The 13,457-nt window shown below is 38.6% G+C and overlaps 1 protein-coding gene across 1 annotated transcript; it reads left to right on the top strand.

The window, feature by feature from the left end:
• The first annotated feature begins 281 nt into the window (after positions 1-281).
• LOC141423480 (seminal vesicle secretory protein 2-like) lies at positions 282-1,076 on the top strand. Its single transcript, XM_074075259.1, has 2 exons — positions 282-357; positions 575-1,076. Exons 1-2 carry the CDS (start codon positions 282-284, stop codon positions 1,072-1,074), a joined length of 576 nt encoding a protein of 191 aa, XP_073931360.1. The 3' UTR covers positions 1,075-1,076.
• The last annotated feature ends 12,381 nt before the right edge of the window (positions 1,077-13,457 follow it).

Raw genomic sequence — 13,457 nt, 5'->3', positions numbered from 1 at the left:
ATGAATTCTATACTTGGACAAGCTTGATCACACCCTGGTAGCCTAAAGTGAATCCCATTCCCAACTCTACACTGAATTTCTAAAAGTCTCTGATATTATGTCCCTGTTCAAAATCCCTAGAGACATTGGCCATGCCCCCAGCTGAGGAGAGGAAGATAGCACTACAGATAAGTGAGAAAGGCAGGGCTTTTTAACATCAGCCACACCCATGGCACACACAGTCAAGTAAGATATAAATGAGAAGCTCCTCTCAGCTCTCAACCAAGGCCCTTCCTGGCAAAATGAAGTCCACCGTCTTCTTCATCCTTTCTCTGCTCCTCATTCTGGAGAAGCAAGCTGCTGTGAATGCATTCCATGGTGAGTGGGGGAGGGTTAGCTGGGAGAAAGACGCTTCAGGGAGAATGTCCCCTAAGGTTACTTCGGTGAGAGCAGAAGTATATTCAGGCAGGCCTTCTCCTCATTGGGAATGGAGTTTTTGCCCCCCAAATCCAAATCTGTTGTGAGAACAGCGGTGAGTTCTGGAAAGAGACTCTGGAGATAACGTAACTTAAACATTTATATTATTACTTACCAGGTCAGGTGAAAAGCCAGATGGCAGATGCAGCATATGACTATCTACTTACACAGAAAGGTCAACAGCTTCACGGACTAAAAGGCTCACAATCAATTAAATCTGCAGAAAGTTTTATCTCACAAAGTAAACACCAGATATCTGATCCTGGCGTGAGGCAAACACAAACTAAAGAAGAATATATATCTCAAACACAAGATGGATTTTGCCAAGATGGAGGTCTTGCCCAACAAAGATCCAAAATCATTTCTACTAGGCACAGTGAGCACAGAACAGCACATGGCGTGGATAGCCAGACACAACTTCGTACAAAGGGCATGTCCGTGAAAGCAAGAGGAGGCTCATTTTTCCAGGGACCAAAGGGCACAAAATATCATGAAAGGCAGCAAATCTCATATAGAGGGCAATCAAAATTTCCTGCTGAAGATCAAGAACAGCAACAATTTGTAAAGGGAGGGCAAGTCAAATATGGACAGGAGTCTATAGAACAATTCCTTCAGTGAGCAACTGAATGCCAGCACCAATACTGAGGTAAGTTTCTTACCAAACAGGGGTGATACCTACCCCAATGTTTAGAAGTGGTACATGAGGAGTCCCTGGAACCATTATGGGATTGATTCTTACTGTCCACATCAGTGAAAGTGCTGTGTTACAAGCTTTTGAGAAGATGAGTACCATTTCCTGGTGAGGTGAGCACCTGATAGAGGAATAGAAAGCTACCTGGGCTATCACTGGGTCCTGAATTCCTGTCCTTAGTAAGTATTTTCAGTGGTTTTTCCTTACCAGATAAAAATTTTTAACATGTACCCCCTATGTCAGCATATTTATAAGTTTATGATGTAATGTTAATTCTTATACATTGAATCAGTAAAACTTTATTTCTTGCTTATATTGGTATAAATAATCACAAGTTAATATTCTCTTTCTGCACACCAATGAGAGTTCTTGCATCCTTGTTAGGGTACATCTATCCTCCTTCAGAGACCACAGATCTAAGAATTTGATGCTTTATCCCTCAGAATACAGGAAGGGAATGAATACAAAGAAAAATACTTGTTTGTGATACAGGAGAGTTTAAAAATAGATAACAGAGGTAGTAAGCATCCACATTTCCCAGCTGCACATTTGCAGTGTCAGGAAATAAATCTGAAACCCAAGAAAGGAAAATTATGTTCCCTGCAGTTCTGTGCTAAGTAATGTTTCATCTGAAGAGAGAGCAAGTAACAGAAGCAATGGATCTAGTTTATCATTGGTTTCCTACCACCCTAATGTACATAAGCTGGTCCAACTAATACTGAAAGGGATGAGGGTCGTATAAGTCATCCCAACCTTCTACTCTTCACTCTCATCACAACACCACATTGTCCTCTCTTTTCCTAGGGCTCACCTGATCTGAGTAAAATTTGTGATGTCTTCAAGATGCAAACCCCCATGCAGTCTATGATCCCTGGTCCATGGATGTCACCAACTACTCTCATCTGCTTTTCTTTAGAATTTCTAAACCTGGAGCTTCCTCATACTTGTGCTTTCCAATAAAAATATCACTTTCTGCATCACTTGCTTTTGACTTCTGAGATTTCTTGGTTACTTCAGGTTTAGGGACTAAGAGGCAGTCCTGAAATGGACAGTCCTAAAATACAAGGAGTATTAGTATATCAGTATCTTAGACTATTAGTATTTTTAGATTTCTGAATAGAAGCCAGACATTTAAAACAGGGTGCTGCTTGGGCACTGGTGGCTTGTGCCTGTAACCTTAGCTACTTAGGAGACTAGGATCAGGAGGATTGTGGTTCAGGGCCAGCCAAGGCAAAAAAGTGAGACCTCATCTCAACCAATAGCTGGGTGCAGTAGCATGAACTTGTCATCTGTAGCTACATGGGAGGCTTGGGTTTGGAAGGATCATGGTCCCAGGCCAGCCAGGACCAAAATGTTTGCAAGACTCCATCTCAAGAGAAAAAAGCTAAGCATGGTGGTATGCACCTGTCATCCCAGCTACTATGGTGGGAAGCATAAGACAGGAGGACGGTGGTCCAGGCTGGACTGGGAAAAAAGCCCAGGAGATAGCCAAAATAACCAGAGCAAAAAGAGTGGAGGTGTGGATCAAGTGGTAGAGCATCCACCTAGCAAATGCAAAGCCCTGAGTTCAAACCTCAACAACATAAAAAACAGGATGCTGGAACTCTGCCAGTTACCCTGTGTGCCACCTGAGACCAAGCCTAAAGTCCCTCATGGTCTTAATTCTAATGAGACTCCCAAGTGGGAAACTAACAACCTCTCATAAATGACAGATGAACTGCAACAGGCCATGGAAATCCCAGGTACACCGGGGCCTTCAATTCCACCAGTCACAGTAGCACATTCCCAAGCTAGCTCAAGTATTCTGATCATCCTCCATCCTTTAAGATGCAAATGTCCCAAAGAATGACACGTTAAATCTTTGCCTCTTCAGCAAGAGGCAGCGGGTTAAACCATGTCATCTGTGGAGAGACAGACCAATGGACCAGCTGCAAAGGTTTGGGAGAGATGTTTCCAAATGGAATATTTACACTCTGATTTCTCTTCAGATTGTATACCTTTAACCTTTTACAAAAATGGGATATTTGCTGCGTAAACATCCTTCTTTACAGTTCCTAAGGAAGCTTCCAGGATGCCAAATCATCCAGGAGCTAAAACTAAGATGGAGGGGTCAAAAATTGCCCAAGGATAATTCCATCTCTGTCACAGCAGCCTATCTTTTCCACCCTCAGTAAAATCTGTTTTTCTCTCCAAGCTTAAGTCCCACATGACTACATGGAAAAGTTTCATGTAGCAATCTTGAAAGTCAATTCACAGATATTGAATGAAATGAAGTAAAGCTATCACACTTCGCTGATTGCCTAAGCAGAGACTGGACTGATGGTTACTTAGTCAAGAGCACGTTTGAACTATGTGAAAAAGGAAGAATGACTCTGAGTGTGGTCAAATGATAACAGGCTACCACCTGGCCACCAGAAGCTCCAGAGGCATATGTCTATCCAGGGTCCGGGGCCACCATCACTTTAATTCTAGAATGTTAGCTACATTGTTAGGCACAAATGGCAGGTCCTTCAGAGGGCTTGGCCACCATGTCTGTGTGTCCAGTCAACAGACCATGTAAATACAGAGAATTATTCTGAGGCTTGAAAATAGAGTGGGTTTGTCTCTTCTGTATTATGGGCATTTGGGGGCATGAGTCCATACTTCCTGCCATTTCTCTCTTTGGATTAGGCATATCTATTGTGTATTTGTTCCACACTGTGTTCTAGAAATACATTACTTCTGCAGTTTCACAGTTCAAAAGTGGGGAAGTTTTCCAAGATTTACCGTATCATAAGTACCTTATTTTAAAAACATAAATTAATATTTTCTATTTTAAGCCAAGGATAGAATAGGGTAGACTTTGGGGATTTTTAGAATGGAATAAATATTTTTACTTGTGAGAAGGACATGGAATAGTTGGAGAAAAAGGAAAGATTGTTGTATACTAAATTAGGTTATCTCCCAAACTGATAATTTCAATCTTAATTCACAGCACTTCAAAATGTGAAGCTATTTGGAAATAGGGACCTTATAGGTATAATCTCTTTTCCAAAGGAGTAGTTTAGGCCCCAAATTCATTCTTTCTTTCTTTTGTCTTCCTTCCTTTCTTTCTTTCTTGAATTTTGAGAAGTCAAACAACAAATGCTGATGAGGATGTGGAAGAGAAAAGATTCTCATCAACAACACACACTATTGATGGGAATTTAAACTAGTGCAACCATTATGAAAGTCATATAGCATTTCCTTAAAAAAAAAACAAAACATAGACTTACCTTATGACTCCACCATACCATTCTTGGGCATATATTTGAAGGAGTATAAGTCAATACGTAAGAAAGAGGGATACCTGCATGCACATATTTATCACAGCTGTCTTCACAAGGTTTCCAACTGTGGAAACAACAGAGGTGCCCAACAACCAATGAATGGATAAAGAAAAAAATATATATATATATATGTATGTATACATACAAACATACACACATGTGCACAAACACATCACAGAATATTTACTCAGCCATAAGGAAAAGTTAAATTATGTAATTTTCAGGAAAATGAATGAAACTAAAGATCATCATTCTGAGTAAGACAAGCCAAGCTCAAAAGGCCAAACATCACATGTTCTTGCTCATTTGTGGAACCTAGACTTGAAAATGATGATGATGACAATGGGACATGAATGTATATGGAGAACTGTCTGGGGGGATCAGTGGGGGAAGGGAAAGGAAAAGGAAAGGATACTGAGGGATGAAGAGGATATAAGTATGATACATATATACATATGAAGACAGCATAATGAAACTCTGATTTCAAACACTGATTGAAAGTGAGGGAGGAAAAAGGAGAATGGAAATATAATGGAGGCAGGAACTTGTTCAGGTACACTGTATGCATGTATGGAATTATCACAATGAACTTCCTCATATTTTTAAAGTAATTCAAAAATAAAATTAGAAAAAAGAAAAAAATGCAGGACAGGAATGGGGTAGGTGCTAATGAGAGTATGGACAGTGAGCAGAGAGAGTAAAGGAAAGTGAATATGACAGAAGTACTTTGTATACTTATATAAAAATGGAGCAGTGAAACCAGTTGAAATTGTTTAAAGAGGGGGGGGAGAGGGAATGATGGGGAATGAGTCTAATCAAGACATGTTTATATGGAAACATCACAATGAAACTCCCACATACGCAAATATATATGATAATAAAAATATTTAAAATTTTAAAAATCAATTCACATGGTCTCACAATCACAGCATCTAAATAAACAAAGCATGAATCGGCAGATTCAAATGGAGAGATATACAGCAAAACAGTAATAGTAGGAGACGTCAATAGCTTACCTTTGATAGTGGATAGAACATACAAGAGAGAATATTAATAAAGAAACAGAGGATTGAACATTATAGACTAAAAGGACCTAACAGACATGTACAAAACATTCCATCTGACAGCAGAATATACATTTTCTCTTACACTCACTGCATAGGGAATATCAGGTCACAAAACAAGTCTTAACAACTTAAAGATTGAAATCTTACTTACTCTCTTTCAAACACAATGGAATGAAGTTAGCTAAAGGAAAAATGGAATATTCACAAATATTTGGATATGCAATAATACACATTTGGGCAACCAATTATCAAAAGTATAAATCAAAAAAGAAATTGGAAAATATCTTGAGGCAAATTAAGAAATATAAAATACAAAAGCTTATAGGATGTAGAAGATGCAGTACTGAGTAAAGTTGTAGTGATAACCTCCTATATAAAAAAAAGATACCAAGCTATGGGGATAAGTGCAATCGTACAGCACTTGACTAGCAGACATAAGGCCCTGGGGTTCTATCCCCAGTGCCATAAAAAAAAATCCCTCAAATAAACCAACTGACTGTACACCTGAACAGCTGGAAACTGAAGAACAAAAATAAGCCCAAAATTAGCAAAGAGAAAAAAAAGTGAGAGCAGGTATAAACAACATTTTAAAAATAGGAAGAAAATAAACAGAACTAAAAATTGGGGTTTTCAAAATAAAATTGACAAACCTGTAGCTAATTAACAAAGAAAGGAGAAAAGACTCAAAGTCAGAAAAAAAAAAAAAAGGAGTCATTACTAGTAGTAGGGCACTTGCTTTGCAAGAACAAAGCCCTGAGTTCAAACCCTAATCCCACCAATAAAAAAGAAGGCACCACAACTGATGCCACAGATAGGAAAAAAGATGATAAGCAATTACTATGAGCAATTGGCACACAACAGTGAGGCTCAACACTTTCTGAGGAACACTCCTCCTTGTTTTCCTTTGACAGGCAAATAGGTCATGATTATGTCTGACTGACTTCCATCCCACACCTTCAGCTTGCCCAGCTGCTAGGCTACCTCTAGTGCTGCAGGGAGGGTAATGATCACTGGTGTTTCCCAGCTTCTTCTGTAGTTCAACCACTTCTAAGTGGCCACTGGCTTCTGCAACCCTGACATGAGCTATGGCTTAGTCAATAGCTGCTATCAACCCTGACCCTCAAACCCAGCTACTGGGGTTCTACCAGCAGCACCTGATAGGGCATAGATCAGGCTGGACTTGGGATCTCTTTGCCTATTTCCTCTGTCCCCAATTCAGTCAGGACATGATCAATGCTGCCTCCATCCTAGAAACTTGATTGGAAGCCCAGATAATTGTACTTTCTGCCCTCCTAGAAACAGCAGGAGCTTTCAGTCAAGCAGCTGCTTTTTCCAGGGTTTAGTTGGGATAGCCTCATGACCACTGAAGCTGTTCTCGACACCTCAGGGCTGCTATGGGGAGCTCTCCTCCACCAAAACTGATCAAAACTTATAACAGCTATGGGAAAATTTAATGAAGAAAGGACTTACTTGCAGTAAGAGAGCACTGCTTATTTTAAACAATCTCTGTACAAGTTCCATGGCTCAGTTCAATGTTAGCCATTAAACTGAGTGTCCCAAGACCACAGTCTTGGAACAAGTGGTAGAGCTGAAAACCATGGTATGCCCACTAACCTATGGCTGTGTTGTGAGCTATATGGCAACTTCCACAAAGATCAGTGCAATGGCATTCCCAGAGCTGGGAAGTTTCCTGGGTGGCTTCAGCTAACAAACTTTCATCTGTTTTTATTGGTATATATTAAATTGTGCATAATAAGGATTTTCATCATGACATTTTCATATATAGATATAAGGTACTTGGGTCATATTCTATTACTCTTTCTTATGTCTCTCTCCTCCCTAGAAATTCACAAGTCAAAAATATTGGATGCAAAAGCCTAGGGCAAGGGAGAAAATTTAGGAAAGGATAGATGTACTGAGATCTCAAGCAATGAAAAGGTTGGGAGAGAAGATCAGATGGGATTAAAGGATCTTGTTAAATCTCCAGACAGACTCAGGAATGGAGAAGTTTATGATAGTGTTCCTAGCACAGGATGCACTTGGTGCATGCTCAGAGACCATCTATGAATCACTTTTACCACTGGCTTGCCTTCACTCAGGACCAGAAGGGCATCTATGAAGGCTAACGCTGAAGTTTAAATGAGTTGGCTAGCATCAAGAGAGCACAACAACACAGAATCTGCCTACAAAGACGGGGAAAATAATTGTTCTCTTTTTTGTTTTAGGCTCCAGGCTTTTAAGGAAACCCTGTCAGCATTAATGACTACTCAGCTAGGATCTCAGGCTTTCATGGTCACCCATGACAAAGACTATAGAGTTTACAAAAATGTGTTAGAAATGTAATAAATCAATACATTATAGTAAACACCCACAAGCAACAAATGGCAAAATCACCCCTATGGTACATGGGTGTAAAGATTTTTCCAGAATTCCTATGATATAATATTCCAGATATGCAGTTTTCACCACAACTTGTAAGACATGAAAGGAAGCAGCAACAAGTCCATATACAGGAAAAAGAATTAACAAAATTCTAACTCTAATCCCTGGCATTAGAGTTATAACATGAGGACTTTAAATCATAGACTTAAAGACTGAAAAGAAACTATGGACAAAGAACTGAAGAATACCAGAGAAATGACAACCCATCAAATAGAAATATTAACTTAAAGATAGCAATTATAAAAGGATACCCAAAAGAAAATGTGGAGCTAAAAAGTACAACTGAAATAAGATATTGTCTAGAGGTGTTCAACAGCATATTTGAACAAGCAGAGGTAACAACTAGCAAATGTGAAAATAAGTCAGTTCAGAATATTCAGTGTGGAGAACATTTAAAAATACTGAGAACAACCAGAACGAAAAAATAAGGAAGAAATGATTGGAGACTAACAGACTTGTGGGATACTACCAGGTGTGCCAGATTGCACATAATGGGAGTTTTACAGCAAGACAGATGAAAGAGTGGAGGACAGAAAAAAATCTTTGAAAATTTAATGGCTCCAAATGGCCAATGTGATAAGGACATAATATAAGACCTGAAATTTTAAAACTACTAAAGGAAAACACTTGAGGATATATGCATAGGTGATGGCTTTCTGACTAGAACTTGCTCAGGAAAGAGCAAGAATTAACAAATTGGATTGAATCAAATTAAAAATTTTTTGTAATCAAAAGAAGCAATCACCAGAAGGATAAAAGTAACCTACAAATTGGGAGAAAATCTTTGCAAGCTACTCATCAAAGGATTACTATCCAGAATATATAGAGGTCAAAAAAATAAGCACCAAAAGAACAAATAGCCCAATTAATTAATGGGCAAATAAACTGAACAGTTTTCAAAAGAACAAGTACATGAATAAATACATGAAGATATGCTCAGCTTGCTTAGCCACAGAGGAAATGCAGATCAAACACACCCAGTTAGGGTGGCTATCATCAAGAAAATAAACAACGAGGACCGGAGGTGTGGCTCAAGTGGTAGAGTCCCTGCTTTGCAAGCCTGAAGTCCTGAGTTCAAGCCCTAGTCCCACAAAAAAGAAAACAAATGAAAATGAGGATGCAGAGTGGTGGGAATGGGACCCTTATACACTATTGGTGGGAATGTAAATTAGCACAGCCACTATGGAAATCAGTATTGAGATTCCAGATGAACCTGATACCACTATTTGGTGTGTAACTGAAGAAATGTTAGCATACAATAGATACCCATATACCTGTTATTACTGCAGCACTGTTCACAGTAGCAAAACTACTGAGTCAGTCTAGGCACCCAACAATGGATTAAAAACTGTCTATGTGATGCACTACTATCAGTAATAAAGAAGAATGAAATTATGAAAGGAACTATAGATCATCATGCTGAACAAGATAAGCCAAGCTCAGAAAGACAAGTATCATGTTTTTATTCATATTCTGAACCTAGACCTTAGAAGTTGATATGGTATGATTTTAAAAGGGGGACTATTGTGGAGGGCCCAAGAGGGAGTGGGAGGGAGAAAAAGAATGTGGTGGTGAGTCATTCAAAATACATGGTGTGTGTGGAAATGTCACAATGAAACCCCTTTGTACAATTAACTTATGCTAGCAAAAATCACATCTGTACTGCATATGAAAAAGAAAACATGGACAATAGATTGTTTGGAATGTTAAGTAAAAGACCTGCCGAAGGAATTGAACCACTACACTGCAAATGAAAAACTGGGCAGCACTGGAAAAATAGTTGGGGAAATTATGTTAGACATATGGAAAACAAGTGCAAAATGGTACAGGTCAATTCTTTCTTGTCTGTGATTGAAGATAAGCTGGAATAAATTCAAATTAGATTATTTAGCATGGGATGTTGTATCGGTCTCTATGGTTACACAAAGAAATTATCTATAGAAAATGCACACAAGTAAATGAGAAGGGAATCCAATTTCTTCTCTCCAATAATCAAATAACCCATTTCAACATCAGGTAAAACAAGAAATTCTACCTGTAATTTGTAAATATATTGAGATGAATGAAAAGAAAGACACACATGAGAAATAACGTGGGTTGGAGCGACCGTGTGCTTGAAGAAAAATTTGCAACATAAAAATTGACAGTAAAGATGAAGTAAGATCCTAAATCAACCCTAATGAACACCAAGAAAAATGACAAGATAATCCAGAATAATCAGTAAAAAGGTAAAAATAAATGTCAGAGCAAAGAGAAAAAAGTAGAAAATAGGAAAAATACAGAAAATGAAAAAACAAAATATGGTTATTTGAGAAGGTCAAAAAATCAGACACTTTTGATAAATTGACCATGAAAAATGAGGAGAGACTCAAATTCACAAAATCAAAACTGAACTTGAGTATATTCCTCCATATATTACAAAAAGAGATTTTGAGAGAATATTTTGACCAAATGTACAGCTACATGGAGAATTTCCTAGAAGCTTTCTATCAAAACTGACACAAGAATATATTAAAAAGGTGTCTATCTCAAATAAAGAGATGGAATCATTCATTTAAAAAAAATCTCCCATGAGGCCAGGCGTGGTGACCTATAAGCCTTAAAGATTGGGAGGATGGAGATTCAAAGCCAACCCCAGGCAAAATGTTCACGAGACTCCACATGACGCACTCAAAAGCTGGGTGCAGTGCACATGCCTTTAATTACAGTACTTGGGAAGTGTAATAGGAAGATCTTTGTCCCAGTGAGAGCTTATTCAAAAAAATAACAAAGCAAAAAGGGTTGTGGGGGTGTGGCTCAAGTGGTAGAGCTGCCTTCCTTGCAAGTGTGAAACCCTGAGTTCAAGCCCCACTACTGCAAAAAAACAAAACCATAAACCAGCTGCTTTCACTGATGAAGTCTACTAAACACTGAGAAACATAAAAGACAGAAAGAAGTTCCTCTGTCTATCATTTTGCCATTTCTTATATATGCTATAACTTTTTTAAAGGAGTATTTGCAGAAACTTTTTTCAGACATGTTTAGGTTGACCCAGAAAAGAGCATAAGTCACGAGTTCCAACATACCCTTTTATCACCACACAGATCTTGTCTAACATTAACATTTTGCCTTAGTGTGGTACATTTGGCACAACTGAAGAATCACTATTAATACATTATTTTTAACTAAAACCCATAGTTAACATCAGGTGCACTCTTTCTGTTGTATAGTTCTATGGATATTGACCAACACATAAAGTCACATATCCACTATTACATTTTCATACGAATAGCTTTCCTGCCCTGTGGCTCCATCTATGCATCCCTCCCTTGCTGCCCTGAGTGAGTTCCAACACCTGGTCATTTTATGGTGTCCACAAAATGCTTTTGCCAGAAAGATATAATTGGATCATAGAGTAGGTAGAGTTCCCTCACATACCAACATTCCTGGTAGAGTTCACATCTCTTTTCTTCTTAATGGGTGACCTAAATTTGCCTCTAAAAATACCCATCATAGGGATTTACTACTGGTGTTTTCTGATCCAGTCAACTATAGTAGGATAGGGTTGTTGCTGCTGAAAAATATATGTGTTTAAGTATTTCTGTGAACATAAAGTTTCATCTCATTTGTGTAAATGCCTGGGAGAGGAATGGGTGGATTGTGTCAAGAATTATTTGCCTTAGATTGCTTTACAAAGCTCCAGAAACCTTAAAAAATTGTCATTTATTACCTCACAGTTATAATGACTAGAAGTCTACAATTACGATGTCAGTGTAGTTGGTTTCTTTTGAAGATTCTGAGGGACAATCTGTTCCATGCCTCTAATATACCTTCTTGCAGCCCCAAAATTTTATGGCTTCACTCCAATCCTTCCTCTTCACATAGATTCTCCATGGGATATATGTCCTTTTTCAGGATGCTCATTTTAAAAGGATACCAATCAGTTAGGTGTGGTAGTACATGCTTATAATCCCAGCTACTTCAAACACTGATGCAAGAGGATCATGGGTTCATGCTGAGCTTGAACATAGTAAGACATCATCTCAAAAAACCAATGGGTGGGGTGAGGATAGGATTTAACATTTTTTTTCAGGGTGAAAATCAAATCAACCTATAACAATCTTCCCTCTATCTTCTCTTAATATTTAGCCTTTCCACAAATAAATATGTTTATTTTCTTCCAAAATCCTCAGGCGTCTACGTTATTCCATCCTCAACTCTAGGTTGAAAGAATCATTGAATATTGTCTACACAATTAGATGTAATGTATTTCCAGAATACAGTTGTGGGACAAATATGAGATAATCATGTCCATTCCAAAGGGACAAATTGGAAGAAACTATCAATGCATGTCCCAAGAATGTCCAGAGCTAAAACGGACCAATACTATTCTGTTTTAAAGCATCACAGGAGTTCCATTTCCATGCTCTGTTCTCCAGACACACAGAGAAGGTGGACAACCCATTTGAACTCACAGAAAATGAGGATGTACTCACTGCAACTAAAGAGATAACTACATCTTCTAGAATCAAAGTGGTGGTGGATCTGGGCATGGGCTCCTGGGATTGTGATGGCAAGGGCAACTCTGTTATCATTTGACCAAACTCAAGAGTCATCCTTCCTTTTTCATACCTCAACTGTGTTCTCAACTAAATAACTCTATCAGTCCAGTTCATGCCTGTAGAATCACAGAAGCATGGTACCCTTACTTTATTTCACCCAGTATCTATGAAATGAAGGTCAAGATTACTGCATGAAATTTTTCATGCAGAAATTGGAGCCTTAAGTTCAGAGGGAAAACCAAATTTGACTGAGGATAGAGAGGTTCCTGTGACAGAGTCAGAGCTAGAAAACAAACCTTGTGTCCCTAGGTAATTTTTTTTTTGTCTCCTCCATGTTGGTTTCTGCTCCTGGAGAATTTGCCTTTCATGGAAGCTTCCTTATAAGAGTAGAAAGAAAGATGCTTAGGCAGCAAAGTTTCCATTTGTAAGACACCCTTTCCAAGCCATTGTAGCTGGTCCTCTATTCTGTCTCTCCACAGATGACATGTTTAACCCACTGCCTCTTGTTGAAGTGGTAGAGACTTAATATGTCATTCTTGGAGACATTTTCATCTGAAGGAAAGCTGAAGAAACAGAACACTGGAACCAACCATAGGGATGTGCTACTGTGGGATTGAAAGCACCAATACACACCAGGGACTTGCCATGGGCCTGCTGAAGCTCATCTCTGTAATGTGTGAGAGGTTGCTAGTTTCTGAAGTGCCACAAAGAAAATGGTCATGAGGGGCCTTAGACCTGGTCTCAGGTAATACATTGGATGATTGACAGAGTTCCAGCACACTGTTTTTAATGTTGCATTTCTAGACAGAGATCTAGATAGATGGCTGTAATTGATATTTCCCTAATACTCTTGTCCTTTTATTTGGGAACTGTCCATTGAAGGAATACCTCCCCGCCTCTAAACTTGTAAGAACAAAGAGATCTCAGGAGTCAAAACCAAATGATGCAGAAA

Source organism: Castor canadensis, chromosome 5, assembly GCF_047511655.1.
Source record: "Castor canadensis chromosome 5, mCasCan1.hap1v2, whole genome shotgun sequence".
Classification (NCBI taxonomy): domain Eukaryota; kingdom Metazoa; phylum Chordata; class Mammalia; order Rodentia; family Castoridae; genus Castor; species Castor canadensis.
The sequence above is the reverse complement of the archived record's forward strand: the minus strand, read 5'-3'. Positions and strand labels throughout refer to the sequence as shown.